The 26929-nt window shown below is 37.3% G+C and overlaps 1 protein-coding gene across 2 annotated transcripts in view; it reads right to left on the bottom strand.

Annotated features, from left to right (window-relative positions):
* Positions 1-26929, bottom strand: part of LOC149550084 (mediator of RNA polymerase II transcription subunit 33A-like) — a 123715-nt gene that overhangs the window by 68767 nt on the left and 28019 nt on the right. For both annotated transcript variants that reach the window (XM_089793229.1, XM_089793230.1), the window contains exon 2: positions 2065-2175. In XM_089793229.1, the coding sequence (XP_089649355.1) occupies positions 2065-2175 (111 nt within the window). The remainder of the gene's footprint in view (positions 1-2064; positions 2176-26929) is intronic.

Below are 26929 nucleotides of genomic sequence, written 5' to 3' on the forward strand. Positions count from 1 at the left end.
TGCAATTGTACCCATCTCCAAACACCAGATGAGGAACAAAGACGCAATTTCTATAGTCATTCCATACCTTCCTTCTGCAGCAAGATAATCATTTGCAAGCACTATGGAGATTTTATGAAGAAATACAACGTCTTTGAATTCAAATATGTTCCTCAAGCGTTCCTCCTCCTGCAGAATGCTATCACCACCTTCGATGTTCTTAGAAAAAAATTGGCCACATCTTTCTACACTAATAGTTTCCAAGCCACCTCTCTAACACAACTGCAGCTTCATTAGCATGTAGATGAAGGCTCGTAAAGATGTTTCTCGGTATTCTGCTTCCTTGCACACTTCAAACATCACAAGAGTAAATGTAGGAGCATTTACACTTGTACTTGACTCTATGTTCGACTGCCTCAAAATCATAGTGACAGACTATTCATTCCTACAATCAGAGAAGACAATTGGATCCACCTCATCCTCTAACGTCACTGCCATGTTAGTGCATCTGTCTCAGTGTTGCCTTCCCACCTAATGTCGGAGATTTTGAAGTTTTTGAACTTTGTTGGCAAGTTTTCAATCAACTTGACCAGCTTGTCAATATGCTAATCCTCTTATTTGCCTTCAATTATTTCATCTGTCTCCTTCCATGTGCACATTGGGAGTTCCCAAACTTTTTCCAATATTGTCCTCACTTATGCCACCTTGGCCTCTGCGATGTTATTACTTCCTATAGCCAATTTTTGTGTACACCAAGTCAAAACCTTGTCCTTCCAATCTTTGGTAATACATCCCACCCTCGAGGACCCAGAATTTCCTTTGGAGGCACCATCACAGTTCACTTTCATCCACCCTTCTTTTGTTCCCTCCATTCTGGTTGCAACTCTTTATCTGTGGACACATTAACCCATCCAAGCCCATTAACGGGTCTATACATCTGTTATTTTGGTCTAAAAGATATTGCATTGCATAACTTGTAATTGTCTCTATTTGATGAAAGCAGATTTTGCCATTGCCTATAATATAAGTAGAATTATCAAGGTCGCAAGCAATGTAGTCGGCATATATAATGACAATAAGATTCCTTTAACAACCCATAACCAATTAACTGTCCCATTATGGAGGGGGGATAGGGTACATGCAAGGAATATAAGGAGCATAAAATTTATTCAAGTAAAGGTGAACCGAGCAGGACTGGAAGGCCAAATGGCAAATGTCACTCCACAATCCTGGGCTTGATGGACAGGCTGAAGGCATCATGAATGAACCCCTAAGGTACTCATGATGTGGATGGGATACAGGGATAATGAAGATATAGATTCCTTTAAGACCTAAAATCAATTAGCCATCCTATTATGGAGGGACGATAGGGTACATGCAAGGAACGCAAGTAGCATAAGGTCCATTCAAGTAGAAGTGACCTCAAAGGGACCAAGAGACTGAATGGCAACTTCATCCTGAACTTTTAGGCTAGATGGACAGGCTCAAGGCACCTTGTATGAACCCCCAAGTTGCTTCATGATGCACGTAGGTTAATGGTGAAGATGGTAAGAGAATCCTACTTGTATATTATATTAGTATTTAAAATTCATTTAATAATATTGTGGATCACATAGATTTGCTCATCTATTATACGGATGATTAGAATTCTCTTCAAAACATAGTTGAAATGTATGATTATTTATCTATTGATAACTAACCTGGTACCAGGATCAAAATCAAGGCATTAACCCAGACCACATTTAATAACTATAGGGCAAATTAAGTCCAATCCTAATAGAGGGCATTGCATTTCTAAACAACCAAACAGTATTCAGTTCTAACAATATAACCAGCTCAAGGCACTAGATGCATATGAGTTAGATTAACATTTGTCTTTGTTTGAGATTTTATCCCCCTCTCATTTTCTAGAACACAGAAAGCTCTATTGTCCTTCCCATAAAAGCTCTATGGCAAGGATCACCATAGTATGGATCACTTTGCTGAATTTAAAATACCATTCTTATACAAGCATGGGCACACACAACATAGCTTAGCCTTGTTATTATTGAATCTATGAGAAAAGAAACTTTAAATAGTACTCACATTTCTTGGCTTGATGACAAATTTTCCAAAGCAGATGAAAATGCATATTTGTTAAGAAGATCCAGATAAAGTCTGTATGCTTCTGGCTGAGGCTGGCGATAAGGAATTACCCTGGAAATAAATCCAAAAGGCATCATTGTAAGAAAAACTTAATATAAATAAGATCACTATAAATAAAGAATTCACAAGCATATAACTTAAGGGGAAAAGAGAGCCATTTGTTAAATTGCACACATGACAACCCCTGAAAGAAATAACAATGTAATTATTTCAATTAGTTTAAGAGGGTTAGGCATTGAACTTGTTAATACTTCAGACTTTCAAATCAGGACACAAGTGTTAGCACTTAAAGAAAAAATTATATTGAAAGAATCAGCACTCAAAAGATCCCAAATAGATTATTCATTATAAACAAAACATAAGGCCAAAAATTTCATATAGTTCCAAAATAAAACATAAAGAAAGCATTCACTGAATCTTCTGAGCTTTACAGATGTCACAAAATGGTACAGCCATCAAAAGCTACTAAAAAATTATCAGCTATGCTAGCATGTATGTACACCTGGTATAAATTTAAGTGACCAAGAGAACTCCCAAATGCATCTGGCTCACATGAAGCAGTTTTCAAAGGGGCTTTGAAAAAGTACTCTACAGATTAAATAAATTCTGATCAAAGCAGATAACTTTGATGTTTAACTGGGAAGCAAAATAATATGTTGCAGGTGCTTTCTTCAACTTGATCATATCACCATCGTATTCAAACTCACAATTCTTCCACAGGTGGCAAATACTAATCTATTTATCTCAGAGAACAGGTTGGTGTTCATTTGGACACTTAACCTCGAACTGTTATTCTCCCACCCATCTTGAAAGAGAATACAGGCCATGCCAATAAAATTTGTAAGCATTTTTCACTACAAGGGCAGCACACAGTTATAAGAATGTGGTGATTGAGTTTTTAACAGGTGAAATGTGTGCTAAGAAGCTATTCTGTGCACTATGGAAGGTCATTGCAGGCAGTCGCCACACTTTTGGGTGGCATAATATTCAGTGACCCTGGATAGAAAAGGTGTAAGGACCATTCTAAGGGAACCTGTGACAATTTAAATGGATTTTTAAGACTACAGACCCCAGGCTGCAGTTGCTCAACTTATCTTAAGTTTAGCACTGTGAAAAGAAAAGACAATGCAAGTTGTGACACTTTTGGAACATCATGACTGGATATTGTAAAATATATTTTGGCACCAAAAGTTGACAAGCCACATGACGAAACTATCGTAAGTTATTTCAGACCTCTTGTTGTAGTATAAGGCCATAGTAGTGTGAGCAATATATGTATATGCATTGTGCCAATCGGGTCAATTGTTTGTAAGTTATGGTCTCCAGAAGTTGGGCCATCCGAAAATGTAATTTGTAAATTGTCTTGAGCCGATTCCATGTAATAAAGTATGATAAAATAATATAATTTGAGGTTGGTCGGCCTCAAGAGTTGGGGCTCAGTGTCTAGAACCTTCCTCGACAGTGAAAAATGCCTATATAAGGGAGGTGCGTAGGTTGTCTAGGGTGGTTATGGGTGGTGGTCCACAACTTTGTGTTGTTCAATATTGTAAGGAAGGTGCCCATGTGGGTTTGTATATTGTATTTCTAAATTCTATAACTCCACACTTGTGGAGGTAATAGGAAGCCATATTTTGTTCTCACAAATTGTTGTAGTTTATCTATTTTATGTTATGTGTTTGTGGTATTAAAGGGGGCACCTTTCATTAAATGGTATCAGAGCAGGAGTTCCTAAGTGTGTAGATAGATCGTCAACTGTGAGGTAGTTTGCATCAGGACCGTGGTTTGCGCTGTGTGTAGATAGATCATCAATTGTGAAGTAGTTTGCACTATGGTTTCAGCGATAAGCGCACAAATGCCTACACGAAGGGAACGTGGTGGAAGAGTTGGAGGTGTGACCCCTGAGGGTTTTAGAGCCTTGCAAAGACAAATGCAAGCATTGCAAGAACAGATGTGTAGAGGGATGCATCTTGCTGTAAGGGATGAAAGTGAGGATGATAGAAAAGGAGAAGTTGATCAGGAAGAAGAAGAGGAAGTTATGAACCCAGAGGAAGAAAAGCTTTTTAGGCTCTTTTCCAAGATTGGGAAAAGACCTAAGTTTGAGGTTCCCACATTTTCGGGAAATCTTAACCCAGAGAAATTAATCGATTAGATCAATGAATTAGAAGAGGATTTTGAGTATGAAGATATTGAGGATCTTGATAAAGTCAAGTTTGTGAAGGCCAAACTGACCCTGTCAAGTTTGCGAAAGCCAAACTGAAGGGTCACGCAAAGATTTGGTGGCAAGAGATTCAATTGGAGCAAAATAAAAGAGAGAAGGATAAAATCATAAGATGGGACTGGATGATAGCCAAATTGAAGTGATAATTCATTCCAATGGATTATGAGTTTGATCTACTAAAGAAAATGCAAGGGTTGAAGCAAGTGGGAAGATCTATTCAAGAGTATATAGAAGAATTCTACCAAGTCCTCATCAAAACAGGCCATGCGGAAGCGAACAAGGAGAAAGTTGTCTATTAACTTAATGGGTTAAAGCCAAGCATTCAAGAGGAATTGAATCTAGTCTGAATGAACAATATTGAAAAAGCATACCAATTTGCCCTAGGAGTAGAGGAGAAGTTGAATAAGAAGTTTGAGCACAAGAAAAGCAGAAGAGGTCATAGAGGAAGATCTAGTGGATGGTTTTATGGAGGTCGAAATGAAGATCAAAAGAAGGATGAGGCTAGCAGTAGCAATCATAACCAATGGGCAAACCATTTCGATCGTTTCTATGATCTGAATAATAGAGATCAAAGAGGAACATGAAGAGGGCAAGTATCTAGAAGAGGAGGTTTCCATGGAACATGTTTTCACTACGAAAAAGAAGGGCATAAGCATTTGAATGTCCCCAACACCAAAGAAGGACAGATAGGAGAACCAAAAGCCACACCAGAGATGCACATGTGGATGAAGATGTCAAATCATCACATTCTGAAGATGTTGAAAGAGGAGAAGTCCTAGTTATTAGAAGAGTCCTATTGAGTGGAGAGAATGAGCCAAATCAAAGGAGATGTTTGTTTCGCACCAGGTGCAAGTGTGAAGATAAGTGTTGTGATGTGATTATTGATGGTGGGAGCACTGACAATTTGGTTTTAGAAGAGATGGTCATGAAAGTTAAAGCTTGAGAGGCAGAAACACCCACATGCATACTAGATTGCTTGGGTATAGGATGACCACAAGGTCATGGTCAATGAACAATGCCTAGTGAAGTTCAAGATTGGGGGCTACCATGATGAGGTACTATGTGATATCCAACCTATGGATGCATGTCATATGTTGTTGGGTAGGTCATGGCAATTTGACAGGTGTGTTGTACGTGATTGTCATGTGAATACCTATTCTCTAACAAAGGATGGAGTGAAACATTAGTTGAAGCCATCAAAGGACATAGAAGAAAAGGTATTCAATAATGCCAAAATAAGTTTTGTTGATGGAAGGAAGTTCCTAGAAGGTATGAGGCTTGAAATATGTGCTTTGCTATTATTCCAAAAAATGGCAACGAAGCAAAAGAGGTACCTGCAGAAGTTGCAGATTTGTTGGACAAGTTTCCAAATAATGTCTCTGATAATGTGCCTGATGGATTACCATCAATAAGGAAGATCAGTCATTAGATGGAATAAGCAGTGGACAAAATGACACCAGTAGAAAATGAAGAGTTGAGCAGACAAGTATAGGAGTTGTTGCAAAAGGGGTTGATTCGAGAGAGTCTAAGTCCATGTGTTGTACCAACAGTATTGGCAACAAAGAAGAATGGAGAATGAAGCATGTGTACAAATTCTCAAGCCATCAACAAATTCACAACCAAGTATAAGTTTCCACTGCCGCGGATGGATGATATTATGAATTGATTGAACAGAGTTGTATATTTTACAAAGATAGATCTAAAGAGTATATATCATCAGATTCGGATCAAAGGAGATGAATGGAAGATTGACTTCAAGACAAAGAAAGGATTGTATGAGTGGTTAGTCATGTCTTTTGGGTTAACCAATGTACCGAGCACTTTCTACGGCTCACAAATGAGGTACTGAAGGAATTTTTAGGTAAGATTGTCATTGTTTACCTAGATGATATTTTGATCTTTAGTAAGACATTGGAGGAGCATATCATGCATATTTGTAGGGTGTTTGAAAAGTTCACAGAAGAAATATTGTTGATTAATTTGAAGAAGTGTAGTTTTGTGAAGGAGTTAGTGTACCTGGGATTTGTAGTTTCAACAGAAGGTCTAAAAATGGACCATGAAAAAGTGAAGGCTATCCTCGAATGGCCTACTCCAAGGAATGTTACTAAGGTAAGATCTTTTCAAAATTGACTAGCTTTTACAAAAAGTTTATCAGAAGTTTTAACAATATTTGTGGACCCTTGACTGAACGATGAGAGGGGATAGGAAAGAAATTAAGTGACTGTAGAAGCAAATAAGAGTTTTAATTTGTTAAACAGAAAGTTACGAAACAGCCTATTTTAGCACTTCCAGATTTTAACAAGGTGTTTCAACTAGATTGTGATGCTAGTTATACTGCAATAGGAGTTGTTTTGAGGCAAGAAGGTAGACCTGTTGCCTATTTCAACAAGAAGATGAATGATGCCAAAAGAAAATATTATATTTATGATCACGAATTTTATGCTATAGCTCAGGCATTGAAGCGGAGGCACTATCTTCTTCTTAAGGAGTTTGGTTAGTATACTAATCATCAAGCTTTGCAATTATTAAATAGTCAAGGAAAGTTGAATCAAAGGCATTTGAAATAGGTTAAGTTTTTGCAAAGTTACACATTTGTTTTGAAACACAGGAGTGGGAAGTCTAACAGGGTTGCAAATGCTCTTAGCAGGAGACGGCTTTTGCTAACAAAGATGGAGATTGAGGTGGTTGGGTTCAAGGAATTCATGAGTTTGCATCCAAAGGATCCTGATTTTGGTGAAGCTTAGAAAGTTTGTACGGAAACTGTTACACTTGATAGGACATGTGGTTGGATTTCATGATCCAAGGTGGTATGCAGTTCAGGGGATTAGTTGGACATATTGGTAGAGATAAAACCATTGCTTTGTTTAATGAGAATTATTACTAGCCACAGTTGCAGCAAGATGTCAAGAAGTTTGTATAGAGTTGCAAAGTATCTTAGATGGCAAAAGGAGTGAAGCTGATTATAGGGTTGTATCAGTCATTACCTATACTAGAGAAGTTGTGAGAGGATGTCAGCATAGCTTTTGTTTTTGGTTTACCAAGGACTCAACGAGGGCATGATTCAATTTTTGTAGTGGTCGACAAGTTTTCGAAAATGGCACATTTCATTCCCTACAAGAAGGTTGTTGATGTTGTTCATGTGACTGAGTTCTTTTTCAGAGAAATGGTGAGACCACATGGTCTACCAAAGAGTATAGTTTCAGATCGAGCTACCAAGTTTTTTCGGTATTTCTTGCGCAAATTGTGGAAGAAGTTGAAAACAAATTTGAAGTTCAACTCATCACATCAACCATAGACTAATGGACAAACAGAAGTTAAAAAAAATGGGGTTTGATTTTCCCACAGGCAAAATTTGCATACAATAATTTTGTCAACAGAAGCACTGGTAAATCACCATTCCAAATTATATATGGGAACAATCCTAGAAATGCTTATGAATTGAGGAAGTTGGATAAAGGAGAGATAAGTAGTGTTGAAGCTAAAGATTTTGCCAAACACTTGAAGAACATCCATGAGGAGGTGAGGAAGCATATTGCCAAAATAAATAGACAATACAAGACTAAGGCAGATGAGAAAAGGAGGCATAAGGAATTTCATGTTGGAGATGAAGTCAAGGTTCATTCGAGGAAGGAGAGATTTCTAGTGGGTACATATAACAAGCTGAAAATGAAAAAAGTTTGGCCCATGCAAGATACTGAAAAGGCATGATTCAAAAAACGTCTTTAAAGTAGAATTGTTGTTGAACTAAATATTTCACCATTATTTAACATTTCGGATTTGACATAATATCATGAAGGAGGCATTGAAGATGAGGTCACAAAAGTGCAGTGCAGTATTTCAGCAACTACTTCAGCTACAAAGGAGATTGAGGAGATACTGGACAATCGTGTTGGTAGAATCACTAGGAATGGGATATATAAAGAATATATGGTCAAATAGAAAAGGCGACTAGAAGAAGATTCATCATGGCTATCAAGGGAGGAGGTTAACCATCTTGGTTTTTCTTTGAACACCTGAGACGTGACAAGGTCACTTGTCGAATTACCTCGGGTGTCTAATGCAGGAGCATCCTAGGTGTAAGGGTAATCTTGCATCACCCAAAAATATTTCTATTTTTATTTTTATTTTTTCAATAAGAGTTATTTCAGTGCAGAGTTGTTTGTCGAAACTCGTTATTTTTAGTAAGTTGGTCATGTGAACTTAGAATGTTCCAATTTCATAGGTGGAGGTTCATCTTATTGAAAATTTGTTCAGTGCTTCCCTCGGGATTCACGACAAAGGGCTTAACCACCTCTTATGTACTATAAGTTGAGTGGTTGTATCAGGCATTGATAGATCGATCTTTTGATGCAACAACCCCACTCTAACACATCTTAGATATATCAACTTGCTAGACAAGTTTCATTGCTACATCATATGTATTAGTGAAGTTCTTGTAGATTTTCAATATGAATTTTTGGTATCAAAACTTCAAGCTCAGTTTTGAAGGCCTAAATGGCTCCAAAATGAGGTCAAAGCTCGACCGATGAACGATTACGCTATCAACTGTGTAGAACTAGAGTTGTCGTTTCCAAAAGGGGTTATAATAGCCAATTAGGTCAACGGCCTATAAGTTATGCTCTCCAAAAGTTGGGCCATCTAAAAATGTAATTTGTAAATTGTCTTGAGCCAATTCTATGTAATTAAGTGTAATAAAATATTATAATTTGAGGTTGGTCAGCTTCAGGAATTAGGGCTAAGTGTCTCTAATCTTCCCGAACAGTGAAAAATGGCTATATAAGGAAGACTCGTAGGTTGTCTAAGGCAATTCTGAGTGGTGGTTCGCTGCTTTGTCTTGTTGAATATTGTAAGGAAGGCGCCTATATGGGTTTGCATATTGTACTTCTAGATTACGTAATTCCACACTTGTGGAAATAATAAGAAGCCTATTGTTTGTTCTAGCAAATTGTTGTTTCTCTATTTTATGTTGTGTGTTTATGGTATTAAGGGGAGCACCCTTCATCAAAACGTATCCTCATTGTCCAGTTGAGACAAATTATTGTGCCATTGGCTTTGATACTAGCAATATCAACCTCGGAAATAGCCTCACTATCACTAGGTAGCTCGTGACCATCATCAGCAACTATAAGTGCGTCAAGATGGGCAATCAATCTTCCAACTCTGCACACTCCAAAATTCAAATCAACATCCTAATGTCTTTGAGGAGTTCTCCACACTTGAAACCATGTAGGAATAGCTCATGAAGAAGCTTAGAGCATGCAACAATCATCACCTTCCAACACTCCTTAAGCAATGGCAACCAAACAAGAAATTTAGCAATGGAGAAAAGAAGTTTTCTTTTTCATTCACAAATGCACAAATGACATATTGTTGGGTGGATATTTTGCAACCGACAGTTTTGTGAAAATCCAGTCACAAAATAGGTAGACCAACCACAGCATATGAGACAAAGTCCCTCCTACCTTAAAGGGAAGGCTCCCCCTTCTCACCATTCCTTGGATCAACAAGGTAAGCAAGAAGTTGAGAGATTCGTAAGGGGTGTTACCAATATTCTTTCTTTTTTACTTTTAGGAAAGAATCCACTTACTCGTAGAGCGAGTAATGGGTAAGATGAAATCTCTAACTACACTTCTATCTAGTAGCTGGAAACGATGCAACCGATAAACCAACACCAACTCAAAGGCTGTTTGAAAGCATACTGGTTTGACTCTAAGTCCTATTTGTCTAATTTATAAGAAAAATCACTACCATTGGGGCACAAAGACTTCCACAAGTAGATGATCTCTACTCTCTAACTTATTTTTAGTGTTAATCTATTCTATAAGTAAAACCTCTACCATTGGGGTACAAAGACTTCCAGAAGTAGGGAAATTCTAACTATTTTTCATGGATTTGAGATGGTAACACAAGCTACAATCAAAGCTTTTAATCTATGTATTACCACAACCGCTCCCAGTCAAAGCTTCAGCTCCGATTGCTTCTTAATTCACTATGCTCTATTATTGAACACGAAATAATAACATGAATCAAAGACAATAGGCACAAATTACAATGAAAACTTCTAATTTTCTCTACCATAATTGCTTCTAGTCGAAGATTTGAATCCAATTGCTTATTTTATTCACTTTCCTCCCAAATTGGTACCACACAATCAAAGTTATGCTTGCACAAGTTTCGCAGAGCTTTCTTACATACAACAAAAGATGATTTTCACAATGAATGTGGCACTCCTTAAATAGGAAAACAGGTGAGAGAGGAGGAAAAAGTGGGAGAAACTCAACCACTTTGACCTGGTCAAACAAGAAAAGAAGAATAATTGGATTACATATCTGAAGGACATGTAATCGGATTACATGTGATTGCATTATGAAATTGTTAATTCTCAATGAATCAATCCTATAGACTGTCAACAAAAGCCTTGTACTTTGTAATGATCATGGGATCCGAGATTCCTGTATTCTGCACCACTACATTCTCTTTGATAAGTTTCTAGTTGTCATTTGAAAACTTGATGTAATCAAGCTTTTTCTTGTTCGAGTTGTCATGACATTCTGAAGTCCCTTAACACTTTGAAAACCTTCTCAATGGTGTCCAGATGTAAACTCAAAACAACTTTCCATCAACACCTTTAACTTTCTTTTTTTTGAAGCAAAGTGTTTGGCGCATTCCCACACAAACTCAAGTTCTTGGACAGCCATTGGGATAATGGAGACAAACGAATTACTACTTCTTTTGATTCGAAGCACACCTTCTTGAAGGGATGTCTCTATTCTTTGAACATATATTGAAAAGTGCGTCATAACATGAAGATGAAAACATCTTCCAACGAGATTGGATCCATAAAAATATTGGGATTTTGAGTGTGGATGACAGGTCTGAATGAACAAGGTGTTCAGAGTATTAATTATATACTCATGGAACAGATGTGATGGCTGGAAATGAACTAGAAAGTTTATGGAAAGGGCCAATGTCGGACTTAGAAGGATGGATTGCATATGGGCAATGATGCCTAGAATGCAAGCTAGGTGCCTATGGATGTGTGTAAATGACAAATGATGACTTTAGTATTTAAAGAGTGACTTTTTACCAAAATCGAGTTCTCTAGACGTAACTACATGTAAAGTGATATATAATTATTACTTGATGTAAACATGTAATTAGGTTTGAAAGATAGAATTACATGTAAATGCGATTGAGTATGGAATGTAATTGCATATATTGGGAAATGGACATAATATGCGTTGACATGTGTTGCTGAAATAAGGAAAGATGAGATGCATTTGCATGGAAAGGTGGGAAGTGAAAAGGTGAGATATGCTCTTGCATTCTTGAGAAAGAATCCTTAACCTTTTCAAGAAAAGGAAATCAAAACAGCAAACAAACAACATGCACAAAGCAAAAAACATACCTTTGGTTCCTAACTCAAACATGAAAAAATATCAAGTTGCTCTCTTATATGCAATTTCAAAATTAGAATTTGGGAAAATTCCAAGCATTTGAATATAGAAGTTTTCATCTTATTTAAAGGAAATTTGCAAAATACATGGCATATCTTTGAGCAAGTGTACAATGATAAGCCAAAACATGCAACGAAATAGTAAAGTTCTGAAAACTTCAACTTACTTGGAGATCAAAGAGCCAAATGTTGAAGATTGATAGGTTTGAATGATTGACTTTCCTCCAAATTTGAATTTCCAGCAACTCCTTGACCTTTTCAATGATTGCAAATGATGGCTTTGTATGAGGCACTTTTGTATGTAAATGCCCAAAAATGTGGTCTCAAACCTTCAATGTGCCAAATGTTTTTGCAAATAACCAAATATGGGGATTTTTTAGGCAAAAATGTGCCCTCCAAATGCATGCAAATGAATCAATTCTTGCAATGAATGGTAAAAATGTGGTCTTTAATAGCAAGAATGTGGATTGGAAAGCCAAAATGCCTCCCTCTAACATGCATTCATGAGCTGGAAACATCAAAATCTGGGCTTTTTTTACCAAAAACGTGATCTTCCTTGGAAGGAAAAGAACCGTTTTTTGCAAGAAATGTGAATGCCAAAAGCATGAATGTGCATAGAAATGCAAAAACACCCCTTTCTAGACAGATTTCATAGCTTGGAATAAAGAAATCTGGGCATTCTCATCAAAAACACACTCATGGATTGCATGAGCATGGGCATTTTTGTTCTTGGAGGCAAAATCGTGGTCTCCAATAGCAAATGCATGTTGTTGAAATACCAAATAGGACTCTCTTGGAGCCTTTACATGTTTTAAAATGGATGGAAAGAAAGGAAATCATATTCTCCATGTGCTATTGCATGTTTTAAAATGCATACATATAACAAACAATGCAAATCACACTCTCAAAGCTCCCTTACATATTTTAAAAGCATGTAATATGAATAAGAATGCAAATCGCACTCTCCATCCTCCATTACATATTTTAAAAATATGCATCATGTAATATGCTTTAAGCAAGATTGGCTTTGGAAGGCAAAATTATGGACTCTAAATGCATTTACATGTTTTAAAAAGTCAAATCGCACTCTCCCGAGGGCATTACATATAACATATAACATGTAATTAGCCATTTCCGTGTAAACCACACTCTTGGATGGGCATGACATGTTTTTTAAACTTAGCTTTTATTTGCCCAAGTCTATAAAAGTGCCTTTCTAGTGCAAATCGCACTCTCAAGAGGCAATTACATGTAAATGGGATTTCCCATGCAAAGTGGACTCTTGGAAGTCCATTACATGTATTTCTAGTGCAAATCACACTCTAGGAAGGCATACATGTAAACATGTAAAAGACATGTAAGTTGAGTTTGCACAACTTAAAGGACTAATTAAGCACATATTTAATTGATTTTTTAGGAAATGTCACTTAATTAGGTCAAAAATAGTATTTACACTATATAGTTTAATACATTATGTGCAAATATTATTCAAAAAGCAATATTTAACTCAGATGTTTTGAAATAAAACATAAAGTAACTCAAAAATAAATCAAACTATATAGTTAATAAAGTCACTTAAGTGAAAAATTAAAAAGCACCTCAACATGAAAATATAACATAAAATGCTCTATAGTCACTTAAGTGATAAAGTAACGTTAAAAATAACATAAAGTGGATTTATGTTATATTTTTCAAAAAGTGAATGTCAACATTAAAATATAATTTTATATTTTAAAAATGTGAATGTCAACATTAAAATATAACTTTATATTTTAAAAATACAATTGCATCTGGAGAGTCCACATTTTGGGCACTTAAATGATCATATCTTTTGACTGCCAAGTCTAATTTAGCCCTAAGATACATTGAATCGAAGGGAAAACCAAAAATAAGGGTTTGAACAAAACCAAAAGACCAAAAGCAAACAAACATGCTCAAAAATGCAAAAAACAACGTTGAATGCTTCAAAAATCAAGCATAGGTTTAATGAAATGAAAAACAAAAATGACTTGATGAAAGCCTTCAATAAATGGATTAATTATACAAATTGGGGTTGACTGATTGACCAACGTTGGCAATTTAAATAATGAATTAGAGAAATCCAAAACTAAGTTAAAAAAGTTTTGTACTGTTACCTACATTTTGTGGTGACAAAATGCAGGACAACACATATAAAACATTCTTTTTTGCCTTTTTGGTGGTCTCTTGTATTGTTGGAGAGAGGATCGAACAGACTTATTGACAGGTGTTTTGTGCACAGGTCAATAGAGGTTGACATGAGTTGGTGTGTATGCCATTACAACTCCACCTAAAAGAGGAAAGAGAACTTGGGTTCTTATCCTCCCAAGCACAAGGGAGTTGAGTCACAATGGACACAGCTATTTGTTCGAAGTGTATACTAGCTGTTATGAAGGCTCGGAAATTTGGATCCTTGAGAAAGAACATTAGTGTAGATTGAAATAAACAGCAAAACATGAGACAAGCTCAGCAAGAAATCTACGTATAACCATCATTTATTTCAATCCATCAAACTTCACTCTAGACATCAATCAGTACATGCTAGAGATGCAAGATCCATTTCATACAATGACACAAAGTCAAACAATTCTTTAGCATCGAACGAAAAATTCTACAGTAAAGGACAACACGAAATGAAAGTGATACACATTTTACTCAAAACCAAAGTAGTACTTTGAGATAGCAAGATTACTCGGTGTTATTTAATTTGATTTCAAATAATAAAACTCCATCCATCACTAGTTCAGATACACTGCTCCACGGGAGTGTTAGATCATACTAAGCTAAGAGAAGATAGTTTAAAAGCTAAAACTAGTCTATTGTTTATGGTGCCTCAAAATCATCAACTTTGTGAACCAATGAAATTGCCCAAAATACTATACTTATAAGGTACTACCCTTGTACAATCACTTGCAAAATTTTATATTTGTATATACAAATATACAAATATAAACAAATATAAAATCATCTTCTCCTTTCTTTCTTCCATTTTATCACATAGACTCTCATTTCTCACTAGACTTGGAGTTTAAAAGTCTTGAGAGAAAGAAAGGAGAAGAAAGAAGAAGACAAGAATCTAGGGATCTCGATCCCAAGAGAAAGTTTTGTAAGCGTGGAAGTCCTCTGTTATAGTCTTCTTTAATCTTTGTACCCGGCCCATAAATGTCAAATCCGCAACCTGTATCCTCGCCATATGCTACAACCTTGTCATAAATACAGGAACGGTGCTCAATCATCGAGGAAAGTAATACCCATAGAGTGCCCATTCTATCTATCACTTCTATTTAACCCGTGTACATGTACTTCTGACACTATCACTATCTGTGCTGCAAGGGTCCGAAATCTATAGTCCCATATGACTGAAAGAATAAAGAATGGAGGAATCAGGGGTCACAAGGGTCAATCACCCTAGAGTAGTCGCTTTGTATACCTCAAACCTCTTGATTCATGTAGTTATTGACTCTAAGTCAAGTCTTTCAACCTGATGGAACCTTAATTTTTTGCAAAAATTAAGCCCCATTTATAATGAAGGAAATGGAAAATCCCAATCAAACCTTAACAAAGTAACAACATCACACAGGATTATGAAGCTGCCTTAAAAACCTGTTGGTAACCATGATGTACGCATTTCATGTTTGGAGGAAGATTTGAGGAGTTCTAAGGGTCAGTTAGAGGGGCTAGGGGCTCAGGGTTGCATGTGGAAATCATGAACATCTTATTGGCGAACTTTTTGCAAAAGCTTAATCTTTCTGAATGTAGAATTGAGGCATTTGAAAAACAGAATTTCAAATTTCAAGGAGCCCAGGAAGGCGCAATTAATAATCTAAAAGAGGAAATCAACGAAGTCTCATTTCTGTCTCATTCATTTGATGAATTTAGATCTCAGTTAACAGAGATTAAGATGGATGCAGTATCTGGTTTAGAGGAGGGTATGCATCATGCTGCAGAGTTCAGGGACATTCTCAAGTTTTTTGACAATTTCCAGGTTCATTTGGATAAATTGCACACGAAAGAAAGTGATATGACATCTAGGCTAGTAAGCTTAGAAGAGTTGCTAAAAGACAGTAAGTTTGTGTCTATTATGTTAGTTAAAGAGATTGATCTGTTTGATGACACTGAAAAATTCAGACTCTCTTTTGCTAGAATGGAAAGACTAAGCTTTTAATTCAGCTAAAGATGCTTCACATATGCAATTGGAACTTGATAGCACAAACAAAGTCATCTATGGTTTGCAAAAGTATTTTGGTGAATGCAATTCAACACAAGATGGCTTTAAGGAGCTAAGGTCCAAGATAGAGGTTCATGAAAATAGAGAAAACTGTATGCAAAATCACAATTTCTTGTTGGGCGAGCAAATCTGGAATTCTATTTCAGACTTCAGTGATGAAATGGATCAATTCTTCCAATTTTGTAGCTCTATGAGCGAGCGAGAGGGAGAATATGAGAATCTTAGAATGGAGTTTCTCCTACGTTTCAGAGAATTAAAAGCTATATTATCTTCTGTTAAAGATGAACTGAAGGGATTTGAGTACTTGAAAAACCAATTCCAGTTATGTGATATGGAGCTTCACGCCAAGGAAGGTCAGTTATTAGCTTTGCAGTCTGATATCAATACAAAAAGGGAGAAGACCAATCATTATGCAAAGTCAATGGAGAGGGAGAGTAAGTTGTGAGATAAGATAACTGCAATGCATGGGTCTCTTCAAAATGTGAGCAGTAATTTTGTTGAAGGAACAGAGAAAGCTAAATCTTTGAAAGATTCCATTAAGTATATGGAAGAAGAGAGAAAAACATTGTCGGAGCAGATTAGATCCATCTCTGAAGAAAACAGAATTACAAAATTTGAGCTTGAAGCTGCTAAGATAGAGCTTTCTGAGTTAAAACTGAATGATTGTGGTGCAGACAATGATGTCAGAGATTTGGAAGGAACAAATCTGAAATTAACCAGGGACTCATCTGCAGCATGCGGAGAAATGCAATTAAGCAAGGATTTTGTACAGAAGTTGGTTTGTCAGCTACAAAATGTGAAAATGCAAGACATGACTCACCAAGTATATCTGCAAGCAACAATTGGCACAGTATAAAGGATTGCTGATTGATTCAGTCTCCTATTATCGCCATTCGAGAAAAGATGTTGGAGACTTAATATGGATTGTCCTTGATGAATTATATAGGATTGTCAGCATGCCATAGTGGAGCAATCATCATCATGAGAGATAATGAACAGACGTTTGAAATCTGGTGAATATACTGGAAAGAAATTCAATGCTATTTGTCACTTATTGGCTATCAAGTTCGAGGAGCTTTATCATCGAATTTTGATTGCAACTGTGCATATGCTCTTGGTCATATTTCTTATCATCTCATAGGGGCAAGTTTGAAATGGTTACATGGCACACTAATCGTTCCATGAACCCTCTTGACTGTACATGAGCCTCCCAAGCAAGGATTCCGTATTATCTGTTACTAACCTGCGTTTGATAATAAGTATCTGACGTTATTGCTGTTTGATTGCAGGTACGGAATATGTAACAGGCATTGAATCAAATGCGATGAGAAGCAGCAGATTTCCTTAGAATGGAAGCCAAACGTCTATGGCTTTGGCCTCTCAGCGGAGAGAATGCCGGCTAAGAAGATTGAAGATATCTGAAACAGTGAAAGAAGAACCCTAATAAATCGAGAGATACTGAGGAGCGGGAGATTTTTTGGAAACACAGTGAACACAAAGTTTTGGGAATAAAGACTGAACCAAGAGTGGCGATGTTGAAGGATATTCAAGCATAAAAAATGTGAGCCGTTTGACCATTCACGGCAAATGATGAAGTGTTTCTATTTTCCGAGATCACCTTCAGCGGAGAGAGATGAAAACGTAATCACCAGCGCTTGGAACAGGTTTCCAACTTTAGCAAGTACCGATCACGGGAGCGCACATCATCTATGGCTAATCGATCGCTATGCAAAGGCGTGAATATCAGGACTATTAGGGTCCGTTTGGTTACGGGAATATAAAAACAGGAATAGGAATACCTATTCTGGAATACTTATTCTCGAATAGAGAATGGGGTTACGTATTCCTATTCTTGTTTGGTTCATCCAAAATCTGATGCGAAATACATGGACTCAAAAATTTATGTTTTCTAAAATAAAAAAAATTGGAATAGGAATACGTATTCCTATTCCATCTATTTTGGTGGATTAACAAATCCTCATTTTTTGGGCCAAAATTGGAATACGTATTCCAATTTTTTTCCTATTCCTATTCCGATTTGGTGCATCCAAATAGAGAATTAAATTTTTTGGAATACGTATTCCTATTCCGCTCGCCAAACGGACCCTTATCGCATGGATGAGTCACTGCTTGAGGAACCCATTTCGTATGCTTAGTCATACAGTTATATAATTGATAGGAAGTTATTAAAAATCATATTCACTTATTTATTTATGTTAGTAATTGGGATTAGGTGCGGTGAAAGGATATGGCCATTCTTCACGCATCTTTTGGTGTTTTATAAATAGGAGATGTAAGAATTAAAAGGGGGGATGAGATATCAACAATTCATTCTTATATTTTAAATTTTTTACCTATCTTATGTTTTGTGATATATCATATTTTTCAATGGGTGGAGAAACGAATTTTTGAACTAAGTCTGTGGATGGTGGATTAGTGAGCAAATTTTTATGCGGTCCGGGTATATTCACAATAGATGGATCATCTGTAAGGAATGTCTTTGTTGTGATTATATTTCCGACATATTTATTTTATTTTATATTTCAGAGTTTTAAACTATTATTAAGTTGTGTCCTTTATAAATGTTTTTTATTATTTTCTGTAAATATTTTAATATTTGGATAAGTGGACTAGGTCGTTATTGCATTTTAAATTAAATAAATATAAATATTGTAAAATACTTTATTGTTTCTGTATTTATGTCTAATTTGTCTCCGCAGCAGTTAAAGTGCATTTTAGACTAATTTAAATTGCATTTATATAATTGATCCATCGTGTTAGAATTATTAAAATTGTTTATAGTTAAATATATTAAACTTTATAAAGTTGTACATCTCAACTTATAATGTTGGCTTTGATTGCCCGTTTAATTAGGCACTAGTCTTTTACCCCTGATTCATAATCCATATGCTAGCAACTGTTTCATTTCTTTCCATTGAAGAATTAATATATTCATTCGTTGCAATCATATGTAATAATCACTTTTGTTTAAAAAACATTCATACAATTTTTTACTTTAATTTTTAATTTGTAATTTGCAATCTTAAAGCTTTCTATAATTCTTGCCATTTTGGAAGCCTTCATAACATTCGCATTCTAATTAATCTACTTTTAAGTGTCTTGGATCTAATTGTTTCGTCCAAGATCAGATACACCCACCTTGGTTTTGTAGAGCCAGAAGCACAGGGGATTTGGATCGCATCGATCAATCCCGTCAAGTTGGCCTTAACCAGTTAGATATCCTAGCATCGAGTAGGCAAGGCTCATAGGATTCCAATTTGCGGTTTTGGGAACCAACACAACCCACTAGACCCAAGGCTTGGCCTCCTTCAATCTCTCGTCTGCTTGATCTAGGTGCATCCATGTCTTCAAGAAGATATCCCATGCCCTATGCAATGCTACAATTAACTTTGCACGCTAATCCCTGACCTACTTCTCAAAATTGTGGAAAGGACCATATTTTTCCTCCATTCGCTCCACAAGACAGGCCATTGAAGAATCCAAAAGGATGAATCCTCTGATAATTGTATGTACTTTTGGGCTAATGATGAAAAATGGGTGATTTATCTCTTTGTTACACCCAAAACCTCTATCCAGAAACTTCACTTCCAAAGACTAACATCTACAAAGCTTACATCCTCGTCTTTGAGAATGTTTGACGCTACTAACTCTTCTTCGGCCAAGGCCAAGATATTCTTCAAGTTCCTTGATTGTTGCTCATGTCGAGCAATGTCACTATCCCAAGCACCTCCTTTTTATCAACTTGTTGCCAAGTCTGCATTGCTTCAAAATAATGACTGAATTCGCAAAGAAAGCCCTGGACCTTCCCCATTTGATCAAAGATCCATTGGTCTAAATTTTGTGTTTTTCTCTTCATTGTCTATGATGAATCCATTTCCTCCTATGGACAAATGCTGGGCCAAATGCTTCGGGAATTGCAAATGAAATGGGATATGCTAATTCTCAAAAAACTTCCTCCCACTGGGCCGATCAAGCCCTCAATTCTAACTTTCACTAATATTTTTTTCTCAATCTTCACATACATGGTGACTACCACACTGTCGAGCTCGTTCAACTCTCCCCATTTACTCTTCCTTAGCTTGATTTGGGTGGTCTGCTAATTAGCCAGGGTAACCTCTAATTGGTCCATGTCTGAGGGTGACATGGCAACCACAGCCACTGTTTCTCCTTGTTCATTTTTGTGGATGATGAAAATGGTCTTTACTTTCTTACCCTTCCTTTGAAGCTCAAAACTTGCAATAATATCTTAGAGGGGAGACTGTAACATACTAAATTACTAGACTGAATAATTAGATACTAAATTCTGAAGTTCATATCTTGAAACAAAAAACCGAAAGAACGTAAAACAGTTAGGAAAGGTAAATTACATAACCATATTACCGAAGTAAACATCTTTTACACCTTACAATCCTTTTCATGTGGAAGTAACTGAAATACTCTTTCAAAACTGAAATAACTAACTAACTGATATCTATAACAGTTCAAAGGAAACTAAATCATTCCATATATTCCATGAATTATATAATAATTACGATAAATGAACTTGCAAGATAAAATCCAGAAAAGAAAAATGCATTGAATCTAACTGAGATATCTGAAGAAGTTGTTCAAGCCTCAACTTTTTGGTAAGAGGAGAAGCATCGGCATAGGCTTAACCTCCCAACCACGGACCTTATAAATCCCCACACAATCTTTTAACAAGAAGGCCCTCCCTACTACGGGCTTAGGCTTGGGGCATCATAGTCCAGCCATCCAAGTATACTAGTGTTTAGAATGTCCACTCAATAATAGGCGGGCATGCCTGATTAAGTGGCACCACCGACATCTTGTGATCAATAATAAGAAAGCATGCCTCTAAACAACCTTGGCCAAGGATTTAGATGGGTTTCTACTACCCGATCACCACCTCTTGACTTGACAACAAGGTACATATTGGACAAACATGAGCTTACTTGGATGTTTTGTTGGAAATTATTATAAAACTTATCATGTTTACATATACTATTGTTCTGATTTCTGTTTCTTTCCCTTGCAGGGATTTCTTCCTCTTCACCCCCTTTCATTGGCTACTCCAGCCAAGGTGAGTCCTTGGAGAAAATAATTCTCATTCGTATATAGATCATCTTGGTTAATCATGGATTTCCATCCATCAGCGGTACATTGTGAGTAACCAACTTGTATAATGATATAATTCAATTCTTACAATAATCGGACTTTAGAGCAAAGCTAGCAGCAAAGTGAAAGGCAAGTATTGCAGATGTAAGACAGAGAAAGGACATAGACCACAATGAAAATTACGGCCTTCATTTGGAATTAACAATCTCAGAGATTTCGAAATAAAAAGGCCATAGAGCATCGACATAGAACATAAACGGGTGCATAGACATTAACATGAAATCTAATGCATTGATATAGAGCATAATAGCAGATGCATAGACATAGAACATAACTTGATCGATATTCTCTTGATGGAATAGTCGATGCTCCTACCGCGCGGCTTAGAGCCGACTCTTGCTATGAAATGAATGAGATAAAAGATAAAGAAAAAGAAAAACCAAACTCTTGTTCAAAGAAAAAGGTAGGAATTATCGTTCGAAATCAGACGTGCAATGTTATATATGATCCCTTTGGCTCAAGCGAGCTGCGGCCTTCCTTGTCCACTCGCTCAAGGTGACAGTTTTCAAGACCATCAGTTACAAGGTCACCGAATTTAAAAGAAAAGGTGGCGCCAAGTGTACATGGTCGCCTCTCATGGAGACGTACAAGTTTGATTTATTAAAGAGCTCCATTGGAAACTGAAATGTCCCTTCACTAATTTTATATGATATTTCACGCCTCTAATCAGATCTTTAAGATCAAACAACCAATATCACAAAGATCCACCAAATTTCTCAAGAAACCCCAAATCGGGTATGCCGAAAATAGTGCCAAAAGCTTCACAACTTCACCTATTATTAATAAATCTGAAAGTGGACATTTTTACAGAAATTTGAGCAGCATAACAGCTTATAAAATGACATTTCTAGATCTGTATAACATGCACACAATAGCTCCCAAACGGAGGACAAAAACAATGCTCATCGGGCTCCCGAAAATAGCACAAAATAGCCCGGAATCACCACAAAAACTTAATAATCTATCACAGAAGTATAATCATATCCAAATACATATTTTCAGCTCTATTTTAACATTTAAAAGTCTGATATACAGCAGCAACCCAAACTGATATGAAATACTCAACCGGAAACACCAAACTCTTACAAAAATTACACCCGAAAACTCACAAATCTGCACTGTTCAGCACAAAGGCAAACTCTGCATGAGCATGCACATGGAATGGCTTCAAACTCCCGTCCTTAGCCTTCTTGGAAACCTGCAAACTCCCATTCTTGGGTCTCCCTGGAAACTTGCAAACTCCGTTCTTTGGTCTCCTTCTCCACAGGTTTGGCAGCCTCTGAAGAATAACAAAGAAATGAGCAAAAATCAAGTTCTGGAATCAGCCCAAAATGCCTTCAAACCCCTTAAAAGAGGGCATAACCCTAACTCACGTCCAAGAGGGGTTAATAAAACATATTTTAATAATAATCTTCATTTATTAGTCCATTAGCTTCCAAAGATTATCCCCTTTTTCCAAAACTTCACCTTTTTGGGCCCAAAAGGGGACATGACAAGTCCTCCCCTCCCAAACATTGCTTGTCCTCAAGCAATGGCTGAACAATAAACCAATCAATCCACCTGGATCCCAAATGTAGTCATGAACTATACTACTACCAATTAACACAGGCTCCTGCAATATCCTCTGCAATATGACCAAGAGGAATCCATAATCAAACTGACAATTACTGCTCGACCAAACTCCAAAGTCACAACTTCCACTGTCAGAAACCCACGAGACACAAACTCTTAGAACATCAAAACCCAAGTAAAGTGGACTACCAACACAGTAAATACCATCAATGCATTCCACTGGCCTATACGGAATGTACAATCCAACTCTGCAACAATGGTGAATGCTCCCGAATGAAACTGTACCAAGTATGGAGAATCCACACACTGTACAACTCCTGCAGTCAACACAACTCTTCAGATCACCGGCCACTGTCTCATAACCATAACTCCCATATACCCCTGAGGGTGAAAAGCCATCACAAGATAAACAGTAAGAAATGGAACCCAAACAAAATTTGCCTGCCATCAACTCCTCAACACAAGGATTAAATGCTAACTGATGTACATACCCTGCAATATAATGTTGATAAAGAAAACCAACCTCAGTCAACAGCTCGCCATGAACAAGTGATACAACCCACTGTGACTGATCACCAGCTAAGTCAGGAGATGTCATAGCCAAAGGAGTAGAATTAATAACAACACTCGTTGAAGCATCACTCCAAAACTCCTGCTCTAAGTCATGTATTATCAAGCTGTGAACTGTAGAACCTATCACAATGTCGTGCCCATCACGACTCTCATCCCGAGGCATCAAACTATCCCATAACTGATGATAAGCACTAGGAACCAAAGTACATCTCTGTATCATCATCTCATCAACATGGTCATCAAAGGTAAATTGATGAGCATACCTCACAATGTAATGCTGATAGAATGCGCCAATCTCAGTCAGTGGCTCAGACTGCAATCCCGATGTAACTAACTGCAATCGATCACTAACCAAGTTGGAACTGACTACTACCTCTGAAGTCATCACCAAAGGAGTAGTATTACTAGCAGGAACCGTGCCAATTGCCGACTCACCAACATCACACATGATCTTTGATACATCTCTAGTCTCCATGCCATCAGTACTAGAGGCCACCACCATGTCAGGCATACAACAATCTACTACAACACCCAACTCAACTGAACCTGACTCTAGTGGGAATGAACCTGATATGCCAATGTTAGTATCAAGGATGGATGCATCCCCATCTCCACTGTCTCTGACAATCTCGGCCATGGACATCCTCGGATCACCAAACACCACAGCTTGTGACTGTATAGAATTAGGTAAAGACTGTAGTCGCTCTAACTCCATGGTCACCTTAGCCAAATGAAACTGTGACTCCTTGAAAGCCAACTGTGTACTCTCAAGAATCTCAGAAGTCACCTCAAGCTGCTCAGTAAGCTCACTCACCTCATCTTCCTTGGCCAACAATGCATCATATGTTGTACTGCCCCGCTCCATAAGATAATCTCTGTCGGCTACCAACTGCATATAATTCTGTCTCAAAATCCGAATAGCCTCCCATAAAGAGTGGATCTCTGTCAAGGAAAGATAATTGCCTTCCTGCTCATCACTAGTAGGAGAACCCCATCCATAAACTGCTAACAACTGACGAGCAGCATCAAAATGCTGGCAAGTGATAGCAATGTCTCGGTCACTAACTCTCAACTGATTAGACACATGATGGCACTGGCTTGACTGTCTCCTACAAACCTCCTCTGATGCACTGTCTAAAGGAGTATCCTCAAAGTCACTAGTCTCTAGAGTATTACAATCCATATCCTGTGAATCAAATCTAAAGCTCATATCAACATACAGAGTATCAAAAACATTAGCACTGCTGTCCAACTCCTCTGTACCCAAGGAAACTAAGTCTTCAAAACTGCCCACTGCATCCTCCTGGATGTCATCAATGCCAATATGATCCTGGGACTCATCTGTACACACTGCCAAATATGAAATATCATCAACACATTCCAGCAAGTATGGTCGACTGGATATATGAACAAAGCCCAACACCGGTGTATAAAAACTAATACCAACATCGGATAAGCTCCTGGCACAAGAAAAGACAACACCGTGCAATCTGCTAATCAAATCCATGATAGCACCCAAACAATCACTGCTACCAAAAAGTGTTAAAGATTTCCAGTCAACTGAATCCCAAATGCCAATATAACAATCTCGAGTCCATATCCGTAAACTATAATCAGCTGGTAACTCAAGCAAAATCTTCACCTGAGTAATATGACCAATACCAACTAATTCCACATACCTGTCTGACATTATCCCTATATCCTAGATGTGAATGCAAGATGAACTCGCAACATTATCAATGTCCACATATGATCTACCATTCGCAGAAAGCTGAGTATTAGGAGTGCAAGATGAAACTAAACTCAATTCCATGCCATGCTTATCCCCATGTCTCTCCCAGTCTTGTAATGCCAATGGAGTATTCACCAAAGAAGCTCGAGTGTCCTCAAGCTCGTGAGAAAGCCTATCAACTTCCTCCTCCTTCCTCCTCAAGGCATTTGAATAGTCTCCGACAAGGCTAAGAAGATGGTCACGATCTGATAGAAGATATAAATAACTCAACTTCATCGTTCCCATTCCTTCCCTAATCGCTTGTAAGTCAACACAAGGAGACTTTGCCTGAACTCCCTTATGTCTACCCTGTAACTGAATCATCTAAATGTGATCCTCTATCATATCCCGCATACTGTCATGATGAGATAATGAAGTCACAATACTATCTTTGTTCACCTTCAGCTGGCTAGACAAATCATGTGGAGTACTACCTGCCTCAACCTCATGTGATGAAGCATCTAATCGTGCCTGGTACTCTTTCTCAACAAAGTCATGAATGCTCAATGTCTGCTCATCTCTACCAGGTATCTCACCATCATGCACAACAACATCCTCATAATCATCATCTAAACCCACTACCTCCTGTGGCAGAGTAGAATCTGAGACCTTTGCCTGGCTATAAGCTAGTTTCTCAAAATCCTCATGCAAGTTCTTAGTAATTGTCATCTGCCCTGTGAGAAAATCTGCCAAATCGAAATCCAGTCAACTTATCCACCTTAGCTGGGTCGGACAACATGTCATTCATTATACAGTGGTGCTCAACCAACTGTTCAGACATGTCATGGCTTATTTTCTTAAGTTTATCTCGAATGTCTAAATAACCATCCTTTCTACTGTTCTGACTCTGGATATCAATTGTCCAAGATCATGTCCTCTGAGACTTTGTACTATACCTGTCCATTCTGGATAAAGTAGAGTGTAACCCCAATAGGTTATAACTTCTTCAAACACCAAGAATTAACATGCAATTGATTAGAAGTAGCATGCAACCATAGATTTCGACATGCAGCTGATTAGAAGCAACATGCAACCACCAAATTCACCAAGAACTGACACGCAAATGATTAGAAGTAGCATGCAACCATAGATTTTGACATGCAACTGATTAGAAGCAACATGCAATCATAAATTATGACATGCAAGATCTGGGTAGTTGTCAAAACTGACATGCAAACTTCTACAAACTCTCAGGCTGGCAAGATCATGGCTCTGATACCACTGAAATGTCCCTTCACTGATTTTATATGATATTTCACGCCTCTAATCAGATCTTTAAGATCAAACAACCAATATCACAAAGATCCACCAAATTTCTCAAGAAACCCCAAATCGGGTATGCCGAAAATAGTGCCAAAAGCTTCACAGCTTCACCTATTATTAATAAATTTGAAAGTGGACATTTTTACAGAAATTTGAGCAGCATAACAGCCTATAAAATGACATTTCCAGATCTGTATAACATGCACACAATAGCTCCCAAACGGAGGACAAAAACAATGCTCATCGGGCTCCCGAAAATAGCACAAAATAGCCCAGAATCACCACAAAAACTTAATAATCTATCACAGAAATATAATTATATCCAAATACATATTTTCAGCTTTATTTTAACATTTAAAAGTCTGATATACAGCAGCAACCCAAACTGATATGAAATATTCAACCAGAAACACCAAACTCTTACAAAAATTACACCCGAAAACTCACAAATCTGCACTGTTCAGCACAAAGGCAAACTCTGCATGAGCATGCACATGGAATAGCTTCAAA

Source organism: Cupressus sempervirens, chromosome 7 (assembly GCF_028749045.1).
Source record: "Cupressus sempervirens isolate cs-2001-9-10 chromosome 7, ASM2874904v1, whole genome shotgun sequence".
NCBI lineage: Eukaryota > Viridiplantae > Streptophyta > Pinopsida > Cupressales > Cupressaceae > Cupressus > Cupressus sempervirens.